At 42.7% G+C, this 24,405-nt stretch overlaps 1 protein-coding gene across 5 annotated transcripts in view; it reads right to left on the bottom strand.

Moving 5' to 3' along the window:
• Nucleotides 1-19,249, bottom strand: part of PRR5L (proline rich 5 like) — a 49,893-nt gene extending 30,644 nt beyond the window's left edge. The window contains exons 1-5 of one of the 5 annotated variants that reach the window (XM_075502501.1): nt 18,962-19,225; nt 16,780-16,860; nt 6,683-6,961; nt 5,198-5,278; nt 1,649-1,697 (exon numbers count right to left, since the gene is read on the bottom strand). In XM_075502501.1, the coding sequence (XP_075358616.1) occupies nt 1,649-1,697; nt 5,198-5,278; nt 6,683-6,852 (300 nt within the window). In that variant the 5' untranslated portion in view covers nt 6,853-6,961; nt 16,780-16,860; nt 18,962-19,225. Of the gene's footprint in view, nt 1-1,648; nt 1,698-5,197; nt 5,279-6,682; nt 6,962-16,779; nt 16,861-18,705 lie in introns of all 5 variants that reach the window. The other 4 variants (XM_075502504.1, XM_075502503.1, XM_075502499.1 and 1 more) reach the window with 4 other exon arrangements.
• Between the last annotated feature and the right edge of the window lie 5,156 nt (nt 19,250-24,405).

The raw sequence follows: 24,405 nt of genomic DNA, 5'->3' as shown, positions 1-24,405 counted from the left end.
TAAGAAGGATGCAACACAGATATCCAGCCTCCAGCAGTGAGCAGGCTGTACTCTAAGCGGTCTCTTCAGTTGTCAGCTCTACTACTAAGAGATCTAAGGAGTCTCAGCTAACACTACTAGCCCTGGCGTGACTGTGACAGGCTTGAGGTTTACAGTCTGGAGGAAGAGAACAACACATCCAAACCCTAGTGTTGGGAGCCATCCAGTCCCCAGCAGTCATCGGCTCCTCTTGCGCAGCGACACGATGCAGCTGTGTCTTACTCAGCACTGGAACCCACCCAGGCCTCTTTCAGTACACTCTGAATTTTCAAAACCAGATAACAGTCATACATTAGCACCTCACATCCCTCAGGACCATGCTCAGATCCATACTCTCTTCAGGCTTACAAGTGCATGCAGTTGCCTCTGGACATTTTCTGCTTATTCCTGCCTTGCACACCATGTCTAACACTGTAGTACCTGGGTACCTGATCAAGACCTTTCAAATTTCAATTCACCATACATATTTAGTTGCAAACTTTCATTTGCCTGTTTTTAAATTAGCAGGAGCAGTAGCAGATTTCCACTTAAGCCAGGCACTTTGCGCTACAGGCTCACAGCCTTTCCACCAGGCTGCCACCAGACCCCACTCACAGTCTAGGAAACATCCCGCCATTTGGCACCAGCAGCTGCCTCCTTCCAGTAAACAGCTTGTGCAGATAGGGTCTAAAGAAGTGAAACATAACTACCCCGGGGCAGGAGTTTGCTTCTCACTTGATAGCACAGTGTGGGGGATTTTTTAAAGTCATGTAATCTAATACTGATAGGAAACAACACTAGTCTTATTTTTCCCCTTCTAAGCTGTTAGCACAGTACGTAGCAGCATCAGCCGCTTCAGAAAGTACTGAAATTTTCTCTCTCTCTTACTCAAAGGGAAGAAAACGCTCTTGTTTTCAGCAGCCTCCTCCTTTTTTTTTTAATCAACACTACACTGAGCAACTTACAACACTGAAAGCCATCAGTGCTCTCTCAAAATCATCCAACACACTTTCATGTGGTTACATTTGAACCTCTGTCTATCTGGACAGTATCACTAAAGGCAATAACACTAATTCACATTTGTGATCGATCAGGTCTTCCCTCATCCTTCATTTTTTGCTTTTTCACAGATTGCATTTATATTTGCAGGACTAAAAGGCAAACAGTACCCAGGTTGACTTCCTGCTGATAAAGACTTCCTTCTCTACCCCCACCCCCCCAAAATAGGCAGCCGTTATCTTTTCTCTTCCCCTTTGCTGGCCCCTGTTGCAGAAAACCTACTCCTCAACTTTCTATACTAGAGAAATAGGGTGCAAAAAAACTATGAAAAGGTATCCCATTTTCTTTAAAAAGTTCAAGTGAATTCCTTCTTGACCTTGGCAGGCTACTAGCAGCCTTTCCTAAGCGCAAAGGAAGATTATCCTTAATTTAGCACATAAACCCATAAATATGATTACTCCCAAGGCTATATGGCCCACATTAAAAAAGTCCTGTAGCTCCATCATCTTCTGCAGCAAAACAAAAATGAAACTTTTAGGCTACGTACATGTAAAAAGGGGTCCTAATTTTTTTTATAGGCTAAAAAGCTGGAGAGCAAACCTCAAAAGAAAGCAAGCAAATCATGTAATACCTGAAAGTAATCTGTGATGAAGGATCCAAGTTCACTCTTCAGCAGCCGTCTGTAGACAGAAGGAATACAGCCATGAAGTAACAGCCATTGCTGGTCATTTCTTACAGGTATACCCACACTTTACTACCAGTCATACCAAAGGTACATGAGTATATGTGAATGTGTCATTTTGGCCACAGTTAGATTTCTTTTACATTTAGGTATATATTCTACAAATGCCCACAAAGCCTATTCTCAAATTATGAAGGAATGAAACAATTTCCCTGAAGTCTTCTATTTATAAGCCATACACATACAACAAGCAAAAAAAAAAAAAAAAAAGAAAAGAAATATCCCCCTGAATGCACAGAAACTTGGGGAGACAATTTAAAGTTATTTAGTTCAAAATTCATAATTTTTTCTGCCTTTTTTTTTTTAACAAAGACACCTTTCATTTCACTGAAAATAGCATATCTCCCATACTTCTTTTTCTCTTGGAAGTAGAAGGTGGGAGGATAAGGAGAGGCGCAATGCAGTAAACACACAAGCAGAAGCTGCAGCTTCCCCATGACTACCACACTAAAAAAAAAAAAGGCAGCATATTTTTCAAGAAAGAAATTCTAGAAATTTAACAAGAGGTGTTTTAAATACATGCAGGCAGAAACCACTCTAAACAAGTATTTCTGATAAAATGTTGGATTTTAAATCAGGCTGTGATAAAAGTTTTAAATTCTAATATATATTTATATTTTAAAACTCCGATATCAAAATCAGGATTGTTTTACAGCAGAAGAAGCATTAAAAAAAAAACTCACAAAGTTCAGAGCATTTGCACTTTCAGCTTTCAGTGACTGTGAGCATAAAATCTGTAGCAGTAAATTCTGCCTAAAATTTAAAAGGCACCCAACACTTTCCACTGCAAAACATTGCATTTTTTTTGCTGTTTTAAGAGTTTTGCTTTCCACCAACATGAGGTATAATCAAGACTGCTCGAAAATGACATTTGTATCAGGGACCATCCAGTTCTCAGGCTGGGTTCTTATTAACAAGCTGCACCACTTTTTCCTAATCTTTGCTGAAAGTCGATTTTGACAGCAACCTTCCTCCCTAACCATTTTGTAACACTTCTACATCTATTTGCATGCCAACATGCCTTTACTCTTTCTCTCTCAGAGCGGTTATATTCACCCCACCCATCTCAAAGCACATTTCTATTTCTGTGAGATGGATACACCAGATAAGTCTTTGGGAGCCTGTTTGCCAGAAGCTCTACCACTAGCTTCGGCAGAATCCAGGGTGCTCTCCACCAGCTGATTGACAAGCCCATGGCAGGACTTCACCTCATGCAGGTAGACCAGCAACCAGAGGCTTGCACCCTAGAGAGAACCCAAGGGAGGGGTCTCCTCCTAATCACGGCCAGGTCACCTCCTGCTTCCTGAAATCCCATCTCCTGGTGGCATTTCTTACATTTCCTCTTGCTGTGACAACTGACTTTCAGAGCAGTAAAAAAAAAAAAAAAAAAAAGTATCCAGTGAGATGATATCAAATCACAGCAAGATAAAAACTTGGTGGCAGCAATCCAGAGCAAAATGTTACCACCTGCTCATCTCCTGGTCCCATCATTACTGTCCTACTTTAAAACCCTCCTGCATTTCCCACTGTCAAATAACTAAGCACTGTGCTCTTAAAGCACTGCATTTGCTAACTTCCACCAAGGAGCTGAATGGAGAACTACAAACAAGGAAAATGCACCAGCTCTACCTAATGGCACACAAGAGTTGGACGTCTGACAGGTCTGGCTTTTTGCCCAGTGTCAAGCTAGAAATTCACCTCGTGCACACAGAGCTAACATTATGTTGGGAGCTACATCAAGAGTCACAGGTGTGAGGCTGCAGATGTGCATACAAACATACATGCAGATGCATGTCCTTTGCTCCTTAGATGGACATTAATGAGCTACTTGAATGTTAAAGTGGCTTATTTAGAGAATGACACTTGGATATGTAACCAATGCTCAGGGCACCTGCAGGAATATTAATCATGTATTTCAAGGTGAGGGCTTCCAAGAGCTGCCTGGGGGTGCCGGTCCATGGAAGAGTGCATTTCCCCTCCCGCTATCGGCACTGCTTACAAAGCATACACAGTTCACAAAGAATTTCCTGTTCTTTGCCCAGCTCTGGACAGTCTAGATCCACTTCAGTAACCAACATGCAGAGAGCATGGTCCAGCCACTGGAGCCAAGCCCAGGCAACATGGCTATTCTGCCCGGTGTACTGCCTCCCTGCAAGGGTGGAAAGGAGCACCTGCTTGCACTGGGCGGGGAAGGCAGGCTGCAGCCACTGTGGCCGGCAACAGCCTGGCAGACAAGTCACAAAACCCAAAGCCAGTCCCCAAGTCTGCCAACAGGCTGTGGGTTAGGGTATTTCCAAAGTCTTACGACATTTGTTTTTCTTTTAATGTACAGAAATACTCATCCCATGGAGAACTAAGACTGCTCCAAGTACTTAAACCTAACTTGAGGACTTCTGACCTGAGCACACTAAAATACCATTAAAGCATGAGACATTGCCCTCACTCAGCTCTCAAAAGGAATGATATTAAACTTTCTCCTTTGGGACCAGACCAAGTAGGACAGAGTCTTGCACGCTGCAAGCTGCATTTATTTTGAAAGTAGGGAAAGGGGTAGTTTAGACTGCTGCTTCGTACGTGCTTAGCCCAAATTGCCATTTGAATCTTGGCACTCAGGAAAAATGCAATAGGGATGGGGGAGCGGGGCATATAAAAGAAGAAGTGAAGACCTCTATGACAGCATTCATGATGAATTAATATGGATGTAGTAGGAAAGAGACAGGGAGGACGAGCTATATCCATGAGCTCTGACAAGACCCCTCTTAGCAGAACTTGGAACCAAGGCAAGAATAAATTGTTCTTTATCTACTCTATAGTCCTATCTATTGCTAACCAAACTTTCCAAATAATCAGAATGAAACCACAGATAATCATGAAACCTGCTTTAAAAAAAATTATACTTTTAATCATCACTAGCATCAGTGTTAGAAAATGTTTGTTAGGCTTTTCATTTTTTTAATCTTTAGGGTTCCTATTTTCAGGTCTTGCTCTGCAATTATGTGAAGATTAGCTTTTAAATGAAATGCTGTGTTTTGCTTTCATTTTAAACACTCCACAGTTCTGAGAAGCTTGGGTTTAGAAAAGAGGTGTTACTACCATCACAAATGCCCTGTAAAAATGTGTAAAAAAACAGCCAGAAGAGGCAAACTCCCTAGGAGGGGACAAAATCCTTATAATCCATGTCAGCACGCATCCTGTCCTTGTCAAAGCTACACATCCACACAAGTCAGAGAAACATTATCCAAGTGCCCCAATGCCATTCACTCCACCCAACAGCAAAAAAGAAGTAAGTTAGCCTGAAACCCCGAAGCCGTGCTTAAGTTTGCTTCGATCCCTGTTCCTCCCACCAATATCTAACGGCAGTTCTGTAGGGGAACAAAACCACGCAAACACCAAACAAGCAGCAGCAAAAATCCCTTTTCATGTATTTCAGCAACCTACCTGATATTTTCATTGAGGGTGTAAAGTTCATTGTTCTGCAAGCCTCCTCCCTTGAACACATTTATCACTGCTGTTTGAACGCTGCCAAAAAAGAAATGAGACAGTACAACATCCATAAATAACAGCCCCCAGTATGATTTAACAGAGCGCAACATGAACTAGCCGCCAAAAGCTGAGTGGTTATAATGGGGTGGGTGGAGAGGTTAATTGCACTTAAATACTTCCATTCTTTCTCCCCTGGAAATCATTACTCTTATCTTCCTACATCTCTCATGGGAGACAGAGCAGAACCAACCTCAAGTTGTGCCTAGGGTAAGCGAGGGAAAGTTGTTACAGGGACACTGTTCACAAAGAACATGTTCACACCAGATATAGCTTTAACATGACTGTTTAGGGGATCTCTGCTGTGTGCTGCAGGCTAATTGCTATGAAGAGATACAGCTTTTTGGCAATATCTGCCAAACACATCACATTGCATTATCCAGTGATGCTAGCAGGAACCACCCCATCTGCAGTGTCTGACAGGACCCTGGCTGTGCTGGAAGACGTTCTGCAGCCAGCATCACCTCAGTCAGACCCAACTTTAAGCCCTGTTAATGCTTCTAAGATGCTGTTGGAGGATCTTCTAACTCATACTTCTCTCACCAGCACAGAGGAAGTCATAAAGTGACAGCATACAAGATGGTTTAGCAGGTCTAAAGGCTTGCCATGGCTAACAAGAGGAGATGTCATTCCCTTAACAGGCATTCCCTTCTGTGGGCCAGTTAGGGCATTTGCACACTTCATGGACCTCAGCTCGCTATCCTGGCACAGAACTGCGATGTTTTTGCCAAACTACTTTTGTGCGACATTAGTAAGCTGAGCTAGGTCAGCAACAGACGGTTCTGCGGAGCACAGAGCAGGTGCAAGGTGGCAGAAGGGAAGGTGGGAACACCCACTTTTGGTAGCAGCAGACCATTAGATCAGATCAGGACATCTCATTCTTCACCCTACACATTGTTTTTCCAGTTGCCATTGCTGCATGACACGCACTGCAAACAGGATTTGGCTGTCAATAGGAAATGCTGGTAGAAGCCACAAGCTTAGCAGTTGTCAGAGGAACTTGACTGTGGTAAAAGCTTCATAATATGCAAATAAATACCTGTTGCGCATTAAGAAACTGCCCTTTATTACAGTACTAGGAATGTGTTTTCCTAAATGGTACGTAAGATGCAACTGTTAAAAAAGAGCAATTCTGTTTTACTTCAAGACAGTACCTCTGAACAACGTCAGCCAAAAACAAGGCTGAACAGTACTAGGTCTATCTTTTTCACCTCCATGGAGGCTTTCAATGCTGGCAAAGCTTGGGCATGCCAAAAATTCATGCATGCTTATAAACAGATGAGCTTAGCCATAAAAAGTCTGAAGCACAAAGATCAGACACGCACAGCCCTTATCATGGGGCGGCTGCAGGGCAAGAGCTCAGCCTGGGTGGGTCCTGCTTACCTGTTCCAGGCAGAGTTGGAGCTGAGCTGCAGAGCCTGCCGGGCTGCCTGGAACCGTGGCAGATCACTGAGGACCGGAGAGCTCATAAAGCGAGGTCGGGGCCTTCTGAACGAACCCATCTTGTGGAACTGGAGAGCAAAGGACGGAGCTACAGTGAACCCTCCAGTCATAGAGTCAGGTAGAGTGGAGCAGGGCTGTCAGAAAGTCTTGTCTCTTCTCTTGAAGGTCCAAGCATCAATCTCAGTGATTTCAAAGAGTCTTCAAACCCAAGGACTCAGCCTGCAGCAAAAGCAAAGAGTCAGCCTTGGACCAGCAGTTCCCCATAGCATCAGGTTGTGACATGGACACGCATTGCAAGACAATGAAGGAATTGAAGCAGTCCTGCAAAGTGAAGAGAAAGGAAAAGAGCAAGACAGAGAAGGGGGGGCTGAAAATATCCTATCCCATTAACAGCAAATTTGGGCAAATCTTCTGGAGTTCTTCAACTGCAGCCCCCTTTCCCATCTTGCCCCTTAAATAATGACCCAACACAGCCAGCCAGAAATACAAGCATGGTCTCTCTTTCGATTTCAGTTAGCAGAGATGCAAGAACAGACATGCCTAAACTCTTCTGCCAGAGACACTTCACAAATACCTTTACAGTTAGCCATTCAGCCTGTATAAAATAGTAGAAACTGGAGAAAGAGAAAACTATTTCACCAGAAAGGAACAAAAGGTGAACAATGGAAGAAGAGATGAACAGACAAACATAATGCTTTTTTTTTTGAGAAGTGTTGTGCAAGGGAATAAACCCACTTGTTATCAGTTCATTACAAAAGGGATACAATACGGAGCTTCTGCAAAAGAGGTCCGACAACCACATATTTTGAGAGTAAGCAGGACTTTTATGTTTGTTTTGTTCTCTACAGAATGAGAAGTAATTGCTAGGCCAAATACAAAATGCCCGTATCTTCCACTCTGATCATCATCTTCATACAGATGAATATGTAGCCCCAAGTAAACCATAGAAATAGAAGTTAGCTTGGATGAAAACCACGAAAAAACTTTGGCAAAGCTTCTGTACTTCGAACTCTTCCCACTTCTGGTGAATACAAGCAGTAGATGTAGTTGGCAGTTTGGAGAAAGGAGATGTGGAAGAAAGGAGAGAGGAGGAAAAAAAAAACAAACAAAAAAGTTGTGTAACTGAACTGCACACAAACAATGTAAAGCAAACTCTTCCACTACATCTTCAGCATGAGGTGAAAAGAGAGAAGATCAGCCAAAGAAATGTTGTGTATCTGCACAGTGCTTCTAATTTGACTAGTGCTCAGCTCCTGGAAGCTCTTTCCAATCCCCAAACCATAATTAACTCTTTTACATGCAAGAGAACAGCTTTCTTCCCATCTGGCCAGCCCCATTTCACGCTGAGTTCACTTTACTACCCTGCCTCTGCATGGCCTTGTCAGATTCTGGTCAACCACCACAAAATCCTCGCAAGCCCTTGCTGTGCCACAGACACCATGCGCCCTGCCACCGAGGAAGTTAAAGGAGAAAACACAGACAAGACACCTCATTTTTTAGGCACTGAAACATGCGGTACTATCAGTCTTGTTGCTACTCAAGGAATAAATACAGTTGTTAATTCCCTCACAAGCTAAATACAGTTTGCACAGATCTTTGTGGAACTGGAACATGGCTACAAGCGCAACTTTTTTCTGTCTTTAGACAACTCCTGGCTGTCTTTAGAGATGACAAAGCCCAGACAGTCTTTCATGACATGAGCTTAGCCTTGACTGTTGTGGCTTGAAAGGGCAGCAATCCATTGATTCTGCGGCTGCTCTGTTCCAATTATAAAAAAAAAAAAAGTCATAACTTTTAGAAATTAAGAATAAATGTAAACTATTACAACCAAATAAACAGAGTCTTCTGTGTGCATTTTGGAATAACAGTTCATTTGACATTGCCCACACATTTTCAATCTGCCAGCAATTTCTCTATTGGCAATTGTAACCACATTGGAAATCATCAGAGATAAAAAGCTACAGCACCTTGGAGAGCCAAGGGCAGGCTTTTCTCACAACATACCAAAAGGTGTCCAGGAGGTAAAGCATAAGAATAACGGATGTTTCTGTTGCAAAACAAGTGCTTGTGCCAATGTTCGTCGTCTCCAAGTTCCATAGCTGACAGCATGAGGAGCTGAATGAGTGACAGCTCACTTCTCCCAGTAGCGCAGTAAAATTTCTAGCTTAACAATTTTTACACAGGAAAAACACCATATATTTTTCAGAGCTATAAAATGCAATATACATGTTACTTTAGATCAGTTGTAGGTATTTAACAGGGCTACAAAGCCATGGTTAAGATGCCTGTGCTAGCCCACAAGCCTCCTCCTATCACTATTCCAGGTGCTGTAAGTGCATGCAAGTATCTTTCTCCCCAGCAATGAAATAATTTTATGAATCTGCATTTATATTAATTTGAGTTAGATTAAGTTGCAAGGGGAAAGCTTAAATTCAGAAATGTAAAATCAGGAGAACAACCTTAATATACATATATTTAAAGTTTGTGTAGGAAATTGTTTGGCCCGTTCTGTGCAAGCAGTTAAACACCATGATCAGGAAGGTCTCTTCTGAGTTTGGGCTATGGATTTATGATTCCACAGCAGGAATACAAGGGCCCCACAACAAATTTCCTGAATAATTCTTACCAAGGGAACATGCTTGTTTCTGCTCATGGAAACATACACGTTGTTTTCTTTAATCTCTGTTAAAGTCACCTGGACAGGTAATAACAAGCTCAGCAGACTCTGAAGGCAGGCTAGCCACCTAATGGTATCCAACCATAACTGACCCTCATGTTATCAGAACTGGAAATGCCAAAGTCTGTGAGAAGGACCATCCTCTCCCCATGCCCACAGCCTATTTAAACTATTTTCAGAGTTTCATAAAGCTCAAAGTAACAGAGCATTTGCTAGAAAACAGATTTTTGGCACAAGTAGTTTGCAGATCCTGTGCACCTGCAGGTACAACAAAGCACCCAAACCCAACCAAACACTTCTATCAGACCAGATTTTCCTTTCACAGCAACTAGTTTCCACTGAAAGTTTTCCCCAAAGCAAGGCAGCCTTGTAAATACTGCTTCATTTTTGCAGGGAGTTGCATTAGCAGTTTGTTGGCAATGTGCATGGTGTGCATTCTGCAGTGTGCAATTTTTTGTCTTTTTACTGAGAGAAACTACCCTTGTGGCAAGAAAGGCATTAACATAGCTATAGGTTAGTAAGAAGCCCTCGTGGTATCCAGGCTATTTTAGCTATTGGGAATGAACAGTATTTAGCAAAATGCTGGGTACAGCAAGGAATAAATTTCCTCTTCAGTTTGCCATGAAAAGTCTCATAGAATTACGCAGAAATATTCAGAAATAGATATTGTTCTCCTAGAGGCCTTCAGTCCAAACTCACTCACATCTACAGTCTCCTCTTCCTAAGATTAAAGTGTTTTAGAAGACTACAAAATAAACCCTACTTCTACTAATCATAGTCCTATTATTTATCAACCACAGAACTAGAAAAAGCTTTACAGACAAGCAGTTATTAATTTTCCCCTTTTATACAGAGTGAAGGGAAACACCAGGGTGCAGCATGTTCTAGCCACTAAGCAACACTCTCAACATTGATTATAAAAGACACAAAGACCTGGAGACTGAAGTGCAGTGACTGCGTAAGAGATACAGCCACACCAAGATAATCTCTCACTGCCACATGCTCCAGCTGCTGGGGCAATGCTTTACGTTGCATCAGGGCATTTCAAACTGCTTGCCAGCTGATATATCCTAAAACATTCCCCACTCTCCTCATCATCTCATTTAATGACCCTGCACATCTTTTTTAGCAAGAATCTTGTCATAAGTAAGTCAGAGAGACAGGTATTGCTCTTTGTTCCCTTCCAGCTGTCCTACCTCCTGATCTTTTTTTTCCTCTTATCCTTGATTACCATCTCAAAACCCAGCTATCAAAACCCTCTAGATCTCTAACAACAGAGATATGTCATCCATATAAAACCCCAGTCTTAGAGTAAGGAAACTCTTCAGAGCTGGAAGTCAATGTTCTCAACTGGGGGAGTGAAACACGATGATGAGTCAATTTGACAACAATGTCATTTCATCCACTTGTAATTTATCACATCTGAGTAAACACTTTTAGGATTAATCTGAATCTTTAAAGAGAAAAATCAAGCATGGAGACAAATCCTTTTCCAACACACATAGATACAGGCATTTATAAAAACATTACAGTCATCAACCTAGGAATTTTTTATCCTTTGTTTTCTGTTAGTCATGAAAACCAACAGAGAAATCATTATAAAATGATGTCATGAAAAGACTTTTCCCTCTCAACAGACCATAATACATCTGACTGTCTGGAGGAAAAGCAAGATCAGGCAATACACCTAGATCTCTGTCTCTCTCTCTGCTAAAGAAAGAATAACCCAAAGAAAAAGTTGGCAGCAATTCCTCCAAATTATGAATCTTCATTATAATCTTGGGCCAAACAAAAAAAAGCCCATGGTAGCTGAGATTTAACAAAAGAACAGACCATTTTAAATTCCTCTGATGCCTTCTCTGCAAGACTCAGACCAACAGCCACTAATGGAAGTAATGGGGCAGCAAAAACTACAACTTGTTTTTGCTTCTTAGAGGAAAACTTGCACCAACACTACTTCACACCAAATTCACATGAAAAAGCCACAAGTCAAAAAGTAACTTTAAAGCAGATGGCAAGGGAGGGAAAGGGAGAGAGGAGAAATTACAGGATCCTTAATTCATCCAAACAAGCATTTCCCACGTCTCCTGAAACAGAGCAACAGAGAATGAGGGGTTATCCAGATATAAGTGATGTTTTGCCATTTAAACTTTTTTTTAGTGGTAAAGAAACAGCCCCTTCATGAAGAAAGATATCCACTTGCTCATTTTCCTCTCCTTTATATGCTTTGTGCAATTGTGATATTGATGACCTATGACCATAAATTACACAAACTGGATACTGTAACATGCACCAGAATTTTTTGTAATGGTTTTGGGTGTGGAAGAAGCATAATATTAAGAAAAACTCCCCACTGTACTAGGCCTACAGACACATAATAAGCGGTTTCATCCTGCCTCAGACAAAAAATACAGAGAGAACCATCCAGATTCTTGTTAGCTGATTCTCCTTCCAGCCCAGTAAATTCTTAACAAAGTATATGATTGGCAAAATCCTTGATTCAAGTTCAACTGACAGGATCTGAAGACACTAATTCTGGTAAAAATCCCCCATTATTTGCTATATGTCCATACTGAGAAGTGGAAAAGCAGCCCACAACCTGTAACTTCAAATCTTTTAGGTCATCACAACTACACATGCACGAACTTAGTTTATAGTCTAAGAAAACACAGACAGCATTTTCCACTGTTAAATTTACAACACATTCAGTTCCTCTTATAGCCCCCAATTGCTCGGGTTCTTAAAAATAAACAAGGTCTGCTTTTCAGAAGGAGAGAAGATGATCAAATCGAGATTTATTCAATAACTAACAAAGGTCCTTTCTGGTTAACATTGATCAGAAGCTGTGTCTTAGATGTATGTCAGAAGTTATTGAAAGCAAGAGTGTCAAAAATTTTGGAGGCAGTCTGGGGCCCAGTCTCAAGTATGGTCCTTCCTACACCCTCATCCTTTCATGCCTTCACACCTTTGGAAATATGACTCATGAAAATTTTAGTGCTTAATCCACAGCCCAACAAAAACAATAGGAATCTAAATATTGGTCTTAATATGGTTTGAGTCGAGTCCTGAAACAGCAAGGAAAAGTGCAGATACTTCCTTTTGTGAGCAGTCCCTCACATAAGGAACAGTATATCTGCAGGTGTGCTCATGCTAGCACCAGGAGCACAGCCCATGCTAAGAGACATTCCCAGTTCAGGAAGGTAAATGGAAGAGTGCAAGACCAGCCTTCAGGTCTGACAATCTTGTCAGTACAATTGATTCAATTTGCAGACTTTAAAAGACAGCTTCTTCCACCCATATATTAATGCCACTTGTTTCTGAAATCCCACCGACAAAAACAGCTCAGAAATTTTGCAAGGGGAAACTCTAGTGAAGCTATGATCGGGGATTGCAGGCCACAGGCATGCTCAGGGGCCATGCTCCTACTCCTCAGCACAAGGGCAGGATGCAGGCGGGAAGAAGGACAGTGCTCCACCAGCACCTCATTCAGCTGTGCCCCAGATGCTGTCCAATGGGGGGAATGCAAGGTCATTCCTCAAGCTCTCTGTGCAGGTTACATGCCAGCTGGCAAATGCAGGACTTTAGCCAGCCAAAGGGCATTACCTGCAGCCCCATTGCACACCTCCTGCCGGCCCCTGGCTGGCCCCAGCATGTGCAGTGCCAAGCGCTGCCAGAGTTGCCTGCCTGCCCACCCCACACCTCCAGCCTGCCCTCCGCACTCTGCACCATGTGAAAGCCCCGAGGTATCTCAGGCAGGCTCAGCCCCAGGTGGATGGGCCACTCAGTCGTGCAAAATGCTCCTTTCAAGAGCTCTTGAAGGATTACTAATAAGAGTAAAAATAATTACCTCCATTTTCTGGCTGAGGAAATGAAGTTGGAAAGCCAGCGAAGTGACTTACCCAGGTCTTCCACCTCCCAAGCCAGGATCCTATTCACCAAACAAAAATATCCCTCTAAGCTCCTTTAATGAAGCTTTTCAAATTATTCCATAGAGTTGGAGAGAACAAGGATTCATCTGATGTCTCTCCTTTCCAAAGCTGACTCAATACCAAAAGGTGCCAATTTTTTTTAATTATTATTCTTTGCTGGGCTACCCCACCATGAAGGCAGGACCTTGGTGCCCCATAAATAGTCTGGAGGTGTTCTACTGGCCTCACCTATCCTTAATTAAACTTGATAGATTTTAACTATTGAGATGAAGTACGTAAAAGAAGTGACATCAACAGAATAAGGGAAAACAGCCCTCTCAATACAAAGTGTTGACACTCTCGTATGCACCCATATATCCAATAATTTTACTGCTACTCTTTGACTACCCAAAACAAGATCTCACCTTCCCTATCTTCCTAGTACACACCCATAGCCACAAATGAGACCCCAGCATCCCTGCCTTGCCCCCCTATCTTTTGCATATTCCCTCTTCAAATTGGACCCACATCATGCCTTTACTCATAATGCATCTCAAACAAATTCACAAACAGATCTAACTTGGCTTTGATAGCAGAGCCATGTAACATTTGAAAAGAAACTCAATGGTTTCCACTTAGTTATGCTTTAAGTTCCTGAGGTTAAAGCAAACCTGAAACTCAAAGTGAAACTCTGCTTAGAGCAAGAGGAAATATATGAGAAGAGGAGGGGGAAAAACCTTTGCTTATATCCCACCATGGTCTGAGAAGCTTCTCTGTAATTCAGAGACCACTGCAACCCCTTTGGAGTTGACGGCTGGTTAGAAGTAAGACTGCTACTTCACATCTATATACATGATAGTACAATTCCTTATTAAAAAAATGTAAGAAATCAGTATGGCACAGAGCGAGCCAGTTCACTGTGAAGTAAAGAGATCAGGTCATCGTAAAGAACATACAGAACAAAAAATATTTTGTAATACAGGAGTAGCATCTAAGACAACAAAGTTATGTTGTTCTCGACCACAGGTTTTCTGTGTTATTTCAAAAACATTACTTAATTTTTTGGACTCACATTGTTCAAAAATGGAGAAAATTGTTATGGCTATTAAAAGGCGCCACATGTTTGCAAAACACTCTGAAATGCTTGGGTGGACAATAGAGGAGAACACCTCAGCAGAATCACTTAGCTGATCAGTATGAAGCTGGAGACAAATTTGAATCAGATGCACTAAGAACTGATTTAATCTGGTTGAAACAAATTGTATTCCCTGTATAAGCAACTACCACACCAAAAACCTAGCTATGAAAGTCACAAAGCAAAAATGTAGCGGAGTTTCAGAATCATAAAACTGATGGACTGGATTGGGACTGAAAAAATACATTTACCTCTTTGGTTAAATAAGAACCCCATCCAATAGAGAGGAGGAAGGGATAAGAGGGGGGAAAGTGGAGATATATCACCATTTTCTGATTAAGTGTTGGGGTTTTTTAGGCATTCCATAAAGTTGTATCCATGACAGCTACAGTAACCATCCTTTCAAAATGAACTCCGTGCAGTGCTGTCCTAATCCACTGCAGCTAGCACAGATTTTTTTAAGCAGCAAGCTTATCTGCATCCCTCTTTTGAGTTTTACCCACCGAGACGTAGCTCACTTTAGACAGCAGAGTTAAAATCACCATTGCTTTGTCTCCAATTCTATAGCAAGGCTTTACTCAAGCTGTTACATTCTAAAAACCACAACTGATTTAATAGCAAAGTAGTACTCCAAGGCGCTCAGGCCCCCAATTCAGTGGCCTATGTTATTCCAAGGCCTACCAGTCTTAAACTCTGTTGATTACCGGAATGACTTTTAATCAGTACAGCTATATGGGAACAAGCCATAGCATGAAAACAAGAAAAAAAAGATGACACACACATAAATAGTTATTTCCTTCTGCTGTTGGGAATAGCATTTAATAGATGCACTAGCAAGTGCATCCCTACTGGAGCAGAACAGGCCAGGAATGTATCACTTGAATGACACAAGTATGACTAAGCTATCAAACTTTTTGCTGTAGAAAAGGCCTTTGGACTGAATTGACAAATGTGTTTTCAAACCCAGAAACTAACTTAGCAGCTTCAACCTGTTTCCAATAACTCCCAAGTAGCATCTGCTGCAAAATTCAGGGAATACCTGTATTAACTCATTCAAAACAAACTACGAAGTACAATTGAACAGTCTGTAGACATCACAGCAGTTTTGCTTAACATACAGAGAAGCTGCTGGCTTGTATTTAAAAGGAATAAAAGCCATAGCTGCTCAACAAGTAAACCGTTCATATTCAGTAGTTACATGAGCAGCAGAACTAAAACAGCCCGGCTCTCCCACATCATGCTCCCTTTCTGAATTTCGCACATGCAGGAGAGGATAACCCCCACCAAGAGCCCTACCTTCAGCATGGGCTCTAAAAACATTTTCACAAAGCTCAGAGAAACTTTATCCTTTTAGACCTTTCCTTCCTTGATCAAATGTGGTGAAATTCACAAACTAATTCATAAAGTTACAAGAGGGGAACAGGCAAGGGAGAGTCACAGGGATGCTTTCTTAATGATGCCAGGCAGAAGCATGGAGGAGGGGGAGAACACAGTTTCAGAAGCAAAAAAGTCATATCAGTCTAAATGTAATGCATGTTTAATTTTCTAGGGATGTTAATCAGAAAGCATGCAGGATACACTTCATCAAAACCAAACAAAATGTTAGCGACTGCAATTATTTTAGGAACTATCTCTGCTACAACTAGAATGACAATCTATCATCTTTGTGCTTTCTTGCACTTCATACTTATTCTTTTTTGTTTGTTTTTTGTTTTCACATTCCTCTTGTTGTTATTAAAAACATAAGTATACCCCACATTTTTAACCCTGGGGCTACAAATCACGGCAGCTAAGTAGCCTACTTATACATCACAGCCCACCCTCAGCTAGCTCTAGTATAACTGGGTTTTTGCTAAAATCCTCATCACAATCTTCCATCCTCTGAGTTGCACTTAGCCCCATCTTGTGTAGTAAGAACAGGTTGTTATGCCCTACTGAATAAGCCCTGGAACCCAGCACGTACTTAGTCAGGGTATATTTACGCTTGAATTCACATCAGCAGAAACAATGCATACAAAAAGCCATACATTATGGGAAAAAAAGCCCACAAATACTACAGGTGCCTAGAAAAGTCACATATGAAACCTGAACTCATTGAAAATGAGTTACAAAAAGGATACAATTGTGCCTGCTACTTCTAAGCCCTTGATGATGCATTCAAGTCCTATTCCTCCACTCTTTCCATAAGAATGGAAACTATATCTACTTATTTCTCAAATAAAAGGTTAAATATCTCAACTATTCTGTGTCTTTGGTTGCTGAAAATTTAAGGAATTTAAATTCTTCCAAAAGGGATTGAGGAGTCGGTAAACAGTACCTGTGTTCCAGCTGGACTTTGAAAGCAAGTGTTGGAAGTCTTATCAGAGTCTCAGCTGACATCAGACAGCCCATAAACACACTGCATAAAAATAATTACAAAGAATTTTATCTTGAAGGCCGAAGACAAATGCAAAACTGTCACCTTAACTCTGCTGTAGAACTGCCAAAAGGAAATATTGCTATTAAATTGACATAGCAAAAAAGACTCCCATATGGGCTTGAGTGAGCTTGAACTTCCCTGCCCACCCTTGGCACTGCCAACTTGCAGATACCATCCATGTAGAACCCAGTGCAATGCACCATACCTGACTTGACAGCTGCTTCAATCTGAGATCCAGGACACCCTCATCATAGACAACCATGGAATTATCCACCTCTGGAAAAGTTTCTTCCTAGCTTCACCAAAAAGCAGCTGGTTTTAGACCCAAGTCCAAGAATTTTCCTCCCTCTCATTACGTTATATAAGTCCATGGCACTAAAATCTTAGCAAGAATGCCATATGTTTTCTGTGAACTGTGTATCAAGAGTGTACATTGTCTTAGATTACTGTGAAATTTTCATTTACTTGGATGTGAAGTCTGCTTTTTCTTGTGTTTTGGAACACAAGAGAATCATATTTTCTTTTTTTAGTTTAGTACTTTGGTAGCACTTTTAAGTTCATGAATCTTACATGTTACAGCTAAAAGAAAAGTCGCAAACCTTCTGCAGGAATCTCTCAGCACTCTGCACTCTATGTGACAGGTGAATCAATCAAGTGCTTTTACATCACGATTCTCCACTTACCTACATAGAAATGTCATTAAATTTGGGTTGCTACCAGAGATCATGTTCTCAAACCTAACATCCTTCACACGGCTGTAAAATAGCTGGCATAACTTACTGCACATATTTTCAGCTATAGGTCATTTTTTGTTGCCAAAATGCTAGCAAAGTTCTTCACAGGGGCCAGAGGACAGGATTTTACACCTAGCTAGGTGGTTTCCTAGTTTCAGGAAAGCCGGTTTATCGGGAGAGCACAATGTCTTGTCTCTGCTGATATATCTATACCATTAGGGACTACTTCACAGTTGGACTGTGGCATCCGTTTTAGAAAAAAACTACATAGCCTACACATCAGCTTCTGTGTCTTGTGCATGCTGCCTCACTGTGAAATAAGATCTATGGGTATATACATTAAATATGCATGCATATACAGCACTATATACAAGATGTAAACAGCTCTTGCACACTGATCCAGCTACCGATGAGTTCTCCGTAACTGAAACATTTCATACCACAAAATTGCAGCATTGCCTATAAATACGGTCAGCACTTGTTGCTGACAAACAGAAAAATCCCTCTAGTCGAGACAGCCCACTGACATGAACAAATCATCATATGACTGGAAAAGGCAGAAAAAAATAGCTGTGCTTTGGACTATTCTTTTCAGCATAGACAGCCAGGAGCTGCATTGACTGGGGTCACTGCTGGCATGATGCACAGCTGTGGCTGATGTCCTACAGAAAAGAAGGTGGCAGGGGACGGGTTTGGCAGTTGAAGGAACTGAAAAGTAAATTATGTCCACGAAAATGTAAATATTCCTAAGGCAGAGAGGCTGTGAGTACTTGTCAGGGAAACACGGGTGGCATCATCACGGGGGAGAGGCCCGAGGGAAGAGAGAAAGGGATGGAGCTACACTTCACTTTTGTAAACAGGCAGCCTGCTACTCACGGCTTTTGTCTCCTCTTGCAGCGGCTACGTGCTAATTCAATTTATTTAGAGAAAGCGGGGAAAAAAAATCTCTTTCCCTTCACCCCCGGTTTCAGAATTATTGTGTCTCCTGGGGGGAAGGGTTAGACCGAGACATTTGGTTTGGAAATGACTCACTCGGCAGCGCTACGGAGCCGGAGGGTCTATTTTTAATATTTTTAAATTGAGAACTTACCCAGGTTTTATGCCTGCGCTTTGCTTCAGAGGCACCGCCGGGCGAGGGGAGCCGGCTCAGCCCGCTCCCTTCCGCAAGCCGCCCCCCGGTAAACATCCCCTTCGCACCGCCAACGGCGCCCTTTCGATGCCAGCATCGCTGCCAGCTCCGCTGCCTCCGCGGGCAGGGCAGACGCGCCCGGCCGCCGCCGAAACCCCCGCGGCCGCTCAGCCCCCTCCGAGCGAGGCCAGCGCCCGCCAGCGCCTCTCGCACTCACCCCCGCCGGGCTGCAGAGCGGGCGGCTGCGAGGGACGCGCGGCTCCGCGCCGCTCCGCGCCCCCCCGCCGCCGACCGACGGACGGACGTGCTGCCTCTCCGCCGCGATCTGGCGAAATTTGCCACCAACCGGCCAGGATTTTACACTTCCTGGCTGCCGGCCAGCCTTTATTTTTACCATCTGCCTCTTGCTGGCTCCTCCCAGCAGAAACAAAAGGCGGCCGGGCCGGGCCGAGCCGAGCCGGGCGGAGCGGGGACAGCCTCCCCCGGCCTCCCACACCGCTGTGGGGTGGGGGAAGCCTGTCCCGACCCGTCCCGGCAGAGTCAGGAAGTTTAAATTCTTTCGACCTTTAGCGAAAGAAAGGGAAAGGAAAGGATGGAGGAGCTCCGGAGGCCCTTCTCGCGGCAGGGCGGCCGGCCCGGGCCCCGCGGGGTGCTCCGCCGCCCCCCTCTGGGGCGCCTCCCCAGCCCCGGCGCACCGCCACTCCCCGGGGTCTCGCCGACTCGGCCGAGAGATGCTGGACCTGCCGCCGGCTCCTCGCAGGCCTGACTCGGGGCGCGGAATTTGCCTTCACGCCGAGCTACAGATAAAGAAACGGGTCGTTGTGGCCAATAAAGCATGCAGCACGGAGAAAGGGGATGTGCCGTTTAAAGATAGGGCTTATTTTATTTTGATCTCACAGTTCAAGGTTCCTCTGGCAGCCGCAGCCCCCTGCCGTTTGCTCTGTTCAGCTGTCACAGTCTGCAGCAGGTATCAGACAGGAAACTGCTGAAAAAAATGACGTGTAATTCAGGGTCCTTAAGGAGATTAAAAAGTTGCAATTAGTTGCAATCAGCGATCAATCGCACGGAACATGTAACTCCAATAGTGATGCCGACTTTTGGAGAGCTACTCACTAATTTAAAGCGCTGAGATTTTTAAGTGTTTAAAGGAGACAGACCAAATTTGTAAAATAGTATCATTTTCTCCAACTGCTTAAGAGGCTTTCGTGATTTAGTTTATGCGCGGTACTGCTGATGCTTGGTAACCCAATGCACTGCTTGTTAAGAGAATTCAAATTGTAACTTTACAACTGAGTTGCATTTGGTCTTCAAATGAGAAAAGCTGATGCTACTCTGGAACCAGTATGTTAATCCATCAGACCATGCTGGGATCCTCTAACACTTTTAAGTTGTTCTGTAGATATCAATAGCAAGCTTAGATGAGAACACTTGCTGTATGTGTTTGTAGGAGAGGTATTCTCATGTCTCTCTTCCTCCTTCTCTATCTCTAGATGTGTAAAACAAAGACTTACTGAGGTACTGTGAACCTTACCTGCTGCCCATTGCTACTACTAGTTATACAAATAGGATTTACTATTATGAACATGAAATCAGTACCTGAGGCTTGCAGACAGGACTTTACTGCAAGGTTTATGAACACATAGAAAAACATGTTTCCTGTCCCAGACTGATGTGGCATATGATGAGAGTTGATACCTATCCAGCACATAAAATTTTACTGCATCTGTTAATCTACTAACAATTAAAAGCGTGTATTTTCATTCATTCTGCACCTGCTTTTCAAGCCAACTAATTTTTCAGAGACAGCATTGCTGAAGTGGAGTTTGAGTGGTGATCTCAACCTGTGGCTCATGATACAGCTGGGAAGTGACTGCCACTATGGGTAGACTGACTGCAGAACCAAGGATGTGATTTATCATAGTTGAAGTGTTCTCCATGGGCCAGCAAAGATCCTAAAGAATTTACAGGTGAAGAGAATGGTGACCTGACATACCTGCTTAGGTGGCATGCTCCATCTGGGAGAAATTCTTAGGTTTTCTAAAAAAAAACCAGCACACAAGCTGGCATCTTTCCCCAAATTTTAACTCACATGGTTATGAATCAAAACTTGACAATACATTTCAGGTGTGGGACAAATACCTGCACATGCAGAGTTGTGAAACTCTGGGTTTACGAGGGGGAAGCTGTTCACCATACCTATGTGGTTCTAGCTTCAGGACTACCACCGAGGGACATCATCACCACAACACAGAATTACTGTGACCATCCTGATGTATGGCGGACCCCTGCTTGTGGGAGAAGAGAGAGGAAAGAGCTGAAAGATCCCTGCCACCACACCAGCAGGAAGGGGGAGGTCATCTTTGATTTCCTCATTAGGAAGAAGTGAGGCTTCTGTGAAAAGGAAAGAGTCCTTGTCACTGGGAGTGAGGCCCCCCAGTTATCTTATGCAGGAGCATAGGTACTGGGAAGATTTTAATATATGGCAAGGGCAGACAAGAAAGACAATTAGAAACATTAGCCCAGCAGAGAGAGATAAAAGACTTAGGTGGGATTCATTTTACCAAACTTCAGCTGAGATTATGCAAAACACACCTAGATTTCAAAGTTAGGTAAGGTAAATCCTGCCCTAAAGCTTACCCGAGTGGAATAGGGTTGCAGTGAAAGGGATCTGAAGAGAAAAGAGTTATGTTTAGATTGACAGATGAGAAAAATGACCTTTAATAGCTCCTTTTTCTGTTTTAGCTTTGGTTAGAGCAAAAAAAGAGTATGGTTTCCAGAGGAAGCGCCTTGCCTTACACAGACAAGTAACAATTTACAGACATCTGTTCTCAGCACCAAAGCCAATACATGGTGCAAATGGACTGCTGTGTGCTTTGTGTGAGAGGAATCGACTCTTCTGTGGCCTTGTTCAAGTCTACAGCATCATCTCAGAGAACTGAAAAGCAGGCAAATTGACAACATCAATGATATTGCTACAGACATTTATATAATGAACGGATCTGTGAAAAATAGCTACAGCCTTAATTTTGTTTTTGACACTCTGTCTCAACACCACACATCCTCTCTGCAGCACACTCTATAGCAAGACAGCCCTGAGCACACACACGTCCTGCTCTCACACAGCCTGGTGTTCAGTAAGAGCCAAACCACAAGAGTTGTGACTAACAGATGTGACCTTTTATTGGTTTGCTTCATAATGCACTTGATGATGGGATGAATCCACAACATATTGCCTTTGCTTTGGCTGTGTGATCCAACAGGTCTTCAGCATAATGTGCTTCCCGGAAATGAGTTCTGGGAAAAGACCCGCAGTGTAATCTATGAGGAGGGCAATGAGGAGAGTCATCATTTCTGAAGAGCATTCCTAATTCTGGCACTAATTTTCAAAGAGCTGAGGGTTGCAGCTGAACCAGGGTAAGAGGTCACTGTCCTTCGGTTTGTTCTTATCCTATCCACCAAAGATCTCTTTCCCTTTCCATCTGGTGGCATAGCATGTATTTGCTCCAGCTGTCCAATGAGAGAGAGAGAGAGAGGGAGGGAGGGAGAGAGCACACAAGCAAGCGAGAAAAAAATTACTTCAACTGAAGTACTTCAACTAAAGTGGATTATTTTGACAGCAAAGGATTAGGCAGTAGCTACACTTGAAGTTACCTTGCAGATTCTAGCAAGGAGTGTGGGGCAGATGGCTGGGGATAAGCTGGGAGGAGCAACTTCCTATCCCAGCTCAGACAGTGAGGACAAGTCTGGCAGTCCTCAATGGCATTGTGTGAATTATTTAACAATGCGGTTCACCTTTCTTTTGGGGCCGTAGTGAGAAAATTCCATGTATCAGTGATGCTATGAAGCTTAAACAACTCCTGCAAAGAGAACAAAAATATTTAACTTTTTTCTTTAGTTTTCTTTTAATATTCATTTTTATGGTTTCAAGCTTGGGGAGGGGAGGGGAAGAAAGGGAAACACCTCCAAGCTGTGGGGTTGAGGGTACATTATTCTATTAATTTTACAAGTCAAACTTTGGCACAAATGATATTCAGGAAACAAAATGTAATTCCACAGGGAAAAATGCAGCCATACTACATCTGGTGAAAAATAATTCAAATCACAGCTATTCACTGGGAAGAAGGATTCTCAGAAGCTGTAATGCTGGAACAGACCTAAAATAGCAGGGGGGCAGACAGTAAATTAGACATGCCTGTAATTCGAGATGACAGGAGGGGGAAAAAAACAGAAACAAGAAAACAATGGGATAGTAGAGTTCATAAACAGAAACTGTAACAAAGGCCTCTGTTAGTGGTATTGTAGTGTAAACCCCCTGGAATACTGCATTCAGTCCTGAACATCTTCTCATCAAAAAGACATCAGCAAACATAAAGGAATTAATTTTTTAAAAAAGTAGAAATGATGAGGACTGATTTAGGGACGCTGTCATATGAGTTGAAAGAGCTAAATACAGCTGTGCAAAGCATGTAGGACACAAAGCTACAAAAAGTAGGCACTGTGGGAGAACAACTATTTAGGTTTGCAGATGTGAGAGCATTATTATTGTGAGGAAGGAGAAACTAGGATGAAACGAGGCAAAAAGATTAGGATGAGTACTGTTACAATGGCTTGGCTGTAAGATCCACTGCCTCGTGGAGCAGTTGCTCCGGGAGACTTCTTCTTGTGGTATTTTAAATAAGCACAACGCTAGTGTTTATCCCTTGGTCTACCAAGCACAGTGGGCTAATTGATCTTTTACAGAGGAATTTTCCATCTCTAATTTCTGTGTTTCTAAAGCTTCCTCCTCTGCAGAGCACTGTTTGTCATGTCAGTGACAAACCTCTGAGGAGAAGACAAACTAGCTCACAGGGAGAGAAGATCTAAATGAAGAAAAGAACTAACGCATTTTTGTGTGTGATACTTTACAGTCACACCACAAATCATAGCCAGGCAAAGGCAGTGGCAACCAATCTTCCTTATATTGACCTCTGCTAGAAACCATAATATAAATTTCCAAAGGACACAAGCAACCAGAACAGACCCTTCTTTCTATCCTTCTGCTTTAATTCTTCCCATCCCACTCCTGATTTCATTTGTCTCTCCAGCATCTCCATTTGCTCCATCTCCCTCTTGCCTTTCATCCAAGGTCAGTAAACTGAATGTTTAAATTCATTACTTGGAATCCTATACATCCATCCTAAACACTCCTATCTAGTTTCTATACCTTTGGGATCAGAGTGGTATGTCACATTTTCTAAATACCACGTTTCAGTCAATCCTCAGAGCAGTTCCCATCTTCTCTGACACGTCAGCCATTTTTGAAACACACGGCTATCCTTTTGCCTTTTGTTTTCCCTGATAGTCCTCTTGTGGTTCCTTCTGTCTCCTTAATTGCTTCATCATTGTATTCTCCTTCAGCTTCCTAATGGAGGGCTTTTTCTTTTGGTCACTTTTGTTCTCCTTCATTTTGGCTCCAGGTAATTTCACATACACAAAAACAGTTTAAATACCAGTGCATGGTTGTACTCTACTCCAGTACTCTCTTCCTTTTCCAGTTTACTATACTATACTATAAATGCCCCCCCCCGCCCCCCGCCTCCTGCCTATACACATTTATCTGAGCATTTTTTTTAACTGAGACCTTTCTTTCCCTAGCTCCTCATTTCAGGCAATGTCTAAATT

The sequence above is a fragment of the Mycteria americana genome, chromosome 5, assembly GCF_035582795.1.
Source record: "Mycteria americana isolate JAX WOST 10 ecotype Jacksonville Zoo and Gardens chromosome 5, USCA_MyAme_1.0, whole genome shotgun sequence".
In the NCBI taxonomy this organism is placed as follows: Eukaryota; Metazoa; Chordata; class Aves; order Ciconiiformes; family Ciconiidae; genus Mycteria; species Mycteria americana.
Note: the sequence above shows the minus strand (reverse complement) of the source record. Positions and strands in the feature narration are given on the sequence as shown.